The 7,385-nt window shown below is 37.0% G+C and overlaps 2 protein-coding genes across 3 annotated transcripts in view; one reads left to right on the forward strand and one right to left on the reverse strand.

The window, feature by feature from the left end:
• Positions 1 to 7,385, reverse strand: part of LOC107680187 (gastrula zinc finger protein XlCGF57.1-like) — a 964,523-nt gene that overhangs the window by 215,111 nt on the left and 742,027 nt on the right. The window lies entirely within an intron of this gene.
• LOC107680189 (gastrula zinc finger protein XlCGF26.1-like) overlaps positions 1 to 7,385 on the forward strand; it is a 27,681-nt gene that overhangs the window by 14,492 nt on the left and 5,804 nt on the right. The window contains exons 1-2 of one of the 2 annotated variants that reach the window (XM_016475975.1): positions 2,722 to 2,741; positions 3,405 to 3,517. In XM_016475975.1, the coding sequence (XP_016331461.1) occupies positions 3,433 to 3,517 (85 nt within the window). In that variant the 5' untranslated portion in view covers positions 2,722 to 2,741; positions 3,405 to 3,432. Of the gene's footprint in view, positions 1 to 2,721; positions 2,742 to 3,404; positions 3,518 to 7,385 lie in introns of those variants that run through there. The other variant, XM_016475976.1, reaches the window with a different exon arrangement.

Raw genomic sequence — 7,385 nt, forward strand, 5'->3', positions numbered from 1 at the left:
TTTAAATCATGGCGGGTGAGGGCGTTTTCATACGCGTTTGGCCAATCAATGTCTACTTACGTCACGATTAGTACCAGTTGTGCTGGTTAGACCCTGCTCCGGAGTAGGAGCTAATTTGGTTCTCGAAAAAGGCAGTCCGGTACTAAAATCGCACCCAGTTCCGGCGGTGCGAAAACGCCAAAAAGTGGGTAGTTCCACAATTAGTTATGGTACTATGAAAAGGTTCCCGCGGTGCGAAAGGCCCTATAGTCAGTATGTTGTATATAGTATGTGATTTTAATAATATGTCCTACCAATTGCCAATGTTTCCAGAATTCTGAGAGCCTTGGGTACATTTCTTGCAAAAAGTCCGGTCAGTGAAGACAGGAGCCAAAAATTTAATATAGCAGCGATGACAGGCCCAAGCCATGGTAGCACCGCCACCCCAGTGGCATCAGGAAAACAGTGTATAGCGGGCACATGCATTTAAACATCTGGAAGTCTGGTTGTTGGGGTTATAGCAATGAAAGGGTAACGCTAAAATAGCAAGAGTGTGAAACAAACACACACACTGAGAGGGTAGGATATATAAAACTTTTAATGATCGATAAGTTGTAGTAAATGATTTTAATGATCTATAAGCATTTGTTAAACATTATATAAAATTATATTGTCAGTACAGTAGATATGAACTCATTTATGTGCAATTACTTGTCATTCTAATGGATGGAAACCGACGCGAGAGAGATCAGACTTGCTGCCACAAATAACTCAATGTATGGGAAACACTGGACACTGCTATAAGTCACATGGCCATAATGTAAGTGATGACAAAAATAAATAAAAGAGTTCACTCATATTACACAGCCTGCTGCACACGAGCGACGACATTGTGGAGGCTATTGTCGGACCCACACACACATTTAGTGAAGAAAGTTAACGTGCACGTTATAATCAACTCAGAAGTTTCTACTTTCACATGCAAATGACTTGTTGCACTTATGAATATGATCAGCACGATCTGCATCAATTCTAGTCGGGTAAAACGTAATTACGCATTCGAAACGGTCTGTTTTCCCCTGCCATCATTAGCTGAAGCTGTGTGTGAACAAGCCGCGGCTGCAGAGTGTGAGCTGCTCCATCTCACGCAGAGAGAGCTTCTCCGGTACAGTGTCCCGCAACAACGCTTAGCTGCCCGCAGATGCGCCTGCCTATATATCGGCCTAATTTGCAGCACAATCGGCCAATGCCGATTAATTTAAAAAATCCCAAAAATCGGCCCGATTAATCGGCCGGCCTCTAAATAACACATCTAAAAAGAAGAAGTATATAGCACTCCATTAAGTATACATCACTCCATTTGTCCTACTGACGACAGACTCGAGCGTGACTGTGTCAGAAAGTGAACGCGCATCTGTATACTGTATCCAGTGTAGACAAGATAGCGGCAGTGATTGTCATTTCTATTAGCTTTTGACACAACGCGACACACATTCAGCGTGATCAAGAGTCAGCCATTAGCGGCTGAAAGCCGGTGGGCGGAGCCTATGGTGAGAAGAAGACTGTTCATCGATGTTTTGCTCTGGAGGCGGTGTTTAGCGGCTGAACGCCGGTGGGCGGAGCCTATGGTGAGAAGAAGACTGTTCGTCGATGTTTTGCTCTGGAGGCGGTGTTTATGCAAATGTTTGTGCCAAGGTGACGTCACCTTGTACCTCGGATCCAAAATGAGCCGTTTTTGGAGCTTGATTAATAAATGCTTTGTTTATAATGAGGAGGACGTTTTAAGATATGAAACTTGCAGGATGTTTTAATGGTACAAAGACCTCTTATATGAAAAAAGATCAAGGCAAATTTTATTTCTCGTGCATTTTTTTTTTTTTTCATATTTGCTGGTTCAGGCACAAAGGTTGTGTCCTCTGTCACAAAAACAAACAAACGTTCATCTGCTTTGTGAGCATAAAAAGTGATGCACGATCTTTGGTCATCTGTTCTTTTCATAAATAAATAAATAAATAATCTAGCCTATATGATCATCCTGTAAATTTAAGATTAAAAATGAAAATGTGAATGACTGATGATGACAGACAGCTACATGGAGAAAGAGAAAACCCAAGGCATGACAAAATATTATAGAGCCTTTGTCTTTTTTCAGTTTATATATCTGTAATGTTTTTTTCTCAGTAGAACAGATGTTTTTGTTGCTGCACAGATTAATCAGTTCATTAAACAATGTTGAATCAGTGCAAAATAATCGAATGTAAGATTTAAACATATTTCAGTAGTGTAATTCACACAGTTCACCACAGGAGGCCATTCAAATATAATTTTTAATGCATATTGAAATATAAGAATAAATATCAACTTGTCAGAATGTTGATGGAAGGCAATCTTTAAGTTTCATATTCTGCACACGATAAATAATAACATTGAAACATATGCTACTTAATGATTGTTGCATGTTTTTGTCTGTGTCTGTTGCTCTACTAAAGGTTACATTTGGTTGACAAACATATTATATTTGGTGATAAACTAAATGGTTTCTGCACTTATGACTGTTTTGCCTTTCAGACAGAATCTCACACAGGCTAATATCTTTAACTGATTTTTTTTAATTTTCAGAACATCACTGGACAATATATTTGAATAAATACTTTTCTTTTCGTTTTCTGTACATTTTTTGTGCACTATATGTAGGACTTTTATTTTGTTCTGATGGTGTGACGTCATAAAACCGCGCCGCGCTGTGATTCGACTGAAGAAAGGTTTGTGTTTTTAGCCATTTAAAGCAAAGTGTTTAAATCTATACAACCCGTTCGAGCAATTTCAGTTTTTAATAAGCGATGTAAAATTAATTATTGTTTAATGTAAAACTGCAGTGCTTCATCTAACATTCATGAGCGTTATCTATGTGATTAAACGCATCCACGCATCAGTAACAGAAAAGTGCGCCTCACTTTGCTTCCTTTATCGTGTATCAGTTTACCGTAAACAAGAATTGATGAGCAAGTGATGGAGAAACTGAGCTTTTAGAAACTCTGAGTCAATTGAATCAATTGCTTCGCGAACCGATTCAGTGATTCGAATCTCTTGAATCACCGCGCGCTGACGCTCCGCACAATGTAAACACAACCAAAACATAAACGTGATAACTCTTACTAACCTGTATTTAACTAGTGCACTAACAAAAATCTCATATAATACATGTTATCTACAAATACCAACTATATAAATCATAAATACCTACATATGAACTTTCTAGATCATTTGTGATAGTTTATTATTGTGCTAGTTTTTTTGTGGCTAATCGGCTCATTTAAGGCCGTTAACTATCACTTTGACTGACTCCCTTATCAGTGCGCTGACTACTGAACTAGGGAGCTGATTGAGATCGTTTGCTTGAATTTTTCTTTTTTGTCCAAACACAGAAAAACTGGTGAAGTAACGGTTATAAAGATGGCGTTCATTAAGGAGGAGTTCGAAGACGTGAAGATTGAAGAAGTGTTCAGTCTGAAACAAGAAGATACTGAGGAACAAACAGGTTGGTTTTCATTCTCAAAGATGAACTCAGTCATGTGATCCTTATTAAAATGTCCAGCTCTACAGCAATGAGTGACATGTCACACATTAGAAGTAGAAGTAGCCTAAACAAGACAATTACTTAGTTTAACGTTGAACAAAATTGTACTTCTGAATTGAAAACAATGGAAAACATTGAAATTATTCCTTTAAATACAAACTTTCAAAGGGTATAAGATAGAAAAACATGTTTTCCTTTTGAGAAACAAATTAAACGAATGCTGTTATTAGCACCTTTTAGCTAACAATATTCAGTATTCAAAATTCAAAACAGATATTCTACAAAACTGTATATAGTTGAGAAGACTACGTTTTTCTAATATTTTAGACAAATTAGTTTGTAATTAACCAGCTCGTTTGAGCTAAACTTTTACACTTAAAGGGATAGTTCACCCAAAAATGCAAAATTACCCCAAGCTTTACTCACCCTCAAGCTATCTCAGATGTATATGACTTTCTTCTTTCAGACGAATACAATCAGAGTTATATTAAGAAACATTCTGGCTCTTCCAGGCTTTATAATGGCAGTGAATGGCTGTTGAGATGCAATAGTCCAATAGAAGTCCAATAAAGTGCATCCATCCATCATAAAAAGTACTCCATACGGCTCCGGGGGTTAATAAAGGCCTTCTGAAGCAAATCGATGCATTGTGTAAGAAAAATATGGTACAAGTTGGGTCCTTGTACGGTAAAATGCACCCCAGAATAATAGAAATAAAACATTTAACTCGATTAAACAGACCACCCAGCTAACACAGTTACGTCGTGCAAAAAAAAGACATGATAAAAAGATATGAAACAATTCAGTAGATACTTCATTATTACTTTTTTGCAGAAATAAAGTTAAATTGTTTCCCGAGTGTCCTATAAGAGGCACCTGCTACAGATGTCTGTGCTTTAATACTGCTTCACTTCATCAGAAAATAAACCTAAGCCATATTACAATTGCCAAAGAACCATAGTTCGTGAGCTTCCCAGAAGATAAAAGGAATAAAGAAAACAACAACATTCATCAAGAGTGAAGATATACGTAAAATGAACAATATAGAGATTTCCAGCATCTCTCCTGTATTATTTGGCTAAACAGTTTTTGTTTAGGAAAATGAGTGATGAATCTGTGATCTCTGATTACTGACTGTGGAGAAGACTCTTTCAGACGGTGCGGAGGAGGCAGAGAAGAGGAAGAGTGTCGTTCTTGATGGTGTTTTGCTGTAGAACGAGGCTCCTCCTCAGCACTTGATCTTCTTCATCAAAGTGTTCCTCCAGTGCAGAGTCAGAGACTCTAGATTCCTTGCAAACTGGAAACTTTTAACTCTTTCCTCGCCAGCATTTTTGAAAAAAGTTGCCAGCCACCGCCAGCGATTTTGATGATTTTCACTAAAACTTCATTGCCTCCTGTATATTTTGCTGTATGAATATTTGAATATGCAATACACCAAATAAAGACCAGAGCCTCTACTTTTAAACAAAAAAAAAAAATCAGTTTTATTCTAGCTTAAAGCATTCTTTTTTTTATCAACACTTGAATATAGGTAGGTTTCATAAAAAATGCATAATTTTGAGCAAAAAGGTGAGAAAATCACATTTTAATCAAAAACTACATCTGGATAATATTCAGTATGGTTATCAAAGCATAAATCCAGTAAATCGCTTCCATCAACACCTCCAAAGCTTGCACAGACATATTCCTGGATCAGCGTTTTACTCCGTAACATTGCGCAGTTTTCATTTATATGCTGTCTATTGCTGATGATCGCATTATTTTTCATATGCATCTGTTTACATAAGAGAACGCTAGTTTCTCCGTCCTGTTCATGTGTGTTTTTGTTCGGGACGTTTTGTACTCGTTCAGATGTGTAATAGCGCCCCCGAGTGTATAACAGTGAAAACACGAAAAGCCGTAAAAACTCGTCTTTGGCGGGGAAGCGTTTTCTTGTAAAAGATGAGATAACTCGTCAATGGCGGGGAAAGCGTTAATTTAATGTGCCAACAAAATTAAACAAGAATTTTGAACCTGGTTTTATTCAGCGTTCAGATTTCTGTTCTGGTAATGTATGCAAATGAGTGCATATTTAATTAGACAAACTTGTAATACAAAAAAATGCATGCATTTTCTTAATCCTCTGAGGAATTATGGTCATATCTACTAGTTAACATTTTTACCCTATTCAACTGGAGTGTCTTGCCTTAAAACATTAAAGTGTAGAAAAGTGCATGTACCAGGGCCTCCAGTTCAAACTCAAGTGTTTTCTTGCGTGCTTTGAGCAGGACGATGTTCTCCTGCTCTCTGTTTCTCTGGGTGAGCAGTTCCTGTCTGCGTGTTCTCTCCCACTCTAACTGCCGCTGACGCTCCAGCTCCCGTTTAGCAGCCTTCACACACAACACACACTCAAGAGGTTACAGATGATGCTGATAACATTTTACCATATTATTGTAGTCAGGTTTATTGTTTTTCAAAAATCTGGAATCTTTATGGGTTTTTTATGTTTTTTGAAAGAAGTCTCTTCTACTCACCAAGGCTATATTTATTTGATCAAAATTACAATACAAAACCGTAATATTGTAAAATATTTTTTTAGTTTAAAATAACAGTTTTTTAATACTATTTTTTTCGAATACACTTTAAAACGGATTCCATTCCTGTGAGGCAAAGCTGAATTTTTCAGTAGCCTTTACGCAAGTCTTCAGTGTCACATGATCTTTCTCATATACTGACTTGCTGCTCGAGAAACATTTCTGATTATTATCAATCAGTGCATTTACATGCACCTAATCACATTATTACCGCTCTGGCCAAAGTGTGCATGTGCTCATGACTAACATGAATGACGTGACACGCACCTGCAGGGGGGCATTTCCCAAAAGCATCATTAGCTAGCTATGGTCGTTAGTTCCACTCAACTCTATTGGTAACGATGGAACTTGCGACCATAGTTGGTAAAAAAGATAACAACAATTCAAATAATACGAATAATGGAAATTGCATGTAAACGGGAGTGAAGAGCTTTGCTCTTGACATGTAAACATCATAATGCGATTAATTCCTTTTTCTGATTATTGGAAATAATCACATTATTGGTGCGCATGTAAACGTAGTCAGTGTTGGTAACAGTTGTGCTACTTAAAATAATCACGAAGAAAAAATTCACGATTTACACAGATATTATGAATACAAAGTTCAAAACATAAAAAAATTACTTTTTTTTTTTTTTTTAATCTTTTGTAACATTATAAAAGTATTTTCTACCACTTTAATTAAATTGGATGCATCCTTGCTATGTCTTCCCAAAGATAAAAAAAAAATCTTGATCACTCCAGCCTTTTGAACCGTAGTGTAGACCAGTGTTTCTCAGCCAGTGTGCCGTGACAGTTTGTCGGGTGTGCCATGGAAAATTATCAACACCTCCCTAATCTCTATTATATTTCATTATTATTATGTTAAATCAGTGTTATTGGTCATAGTTATGTCTGTTTGTGGGTTTTACAAATATTTAACCAATGAAAAGCATTCAAAAGAGCTTGTTTAAACATTAAAACCCATTATAAACGAGGCATTCGTTGCATCCAGTGGGGACATAATTACGGATTATAATGACTTATACTGACTTTTTACTCGTTGCGTTGCATCGCGCCGCGTAAACATAAAACCATGTCTGCATTTGTGATCGAAGAAATGACAAACAACAAGCGCTACTCTACACTGCTCAAAACTCACGTTTGAATCATCAGTGGCAAATTATTTAAATATAAAAACGTACTTACAGTCTGTGAGTCAGAACAGCCGGCATTGTAGTCTACTCTTCCAGGATCAGGAAACAGTCCTCCATAAA

Source organism: Sinocyclocheilus anshuiensis, unplaced genomic scaffold (assembly GCF_001515605.1).
Source record: "Sinocyclocheilus anshuiensis isolate Anshui unplaced genomic scaffold, SAMN03320099.WGS_v1.1 scaffold492, whole genome shotgun sequence".
Taxonomy (NCBI): domain Eukaryota; kingdom Metazoa; phylum Chordata; class Actinopteri; order Cypriniformes; family Cyprinidae; genus Sinocyclocheilus; species Sinocyclocheilus anshuiensis.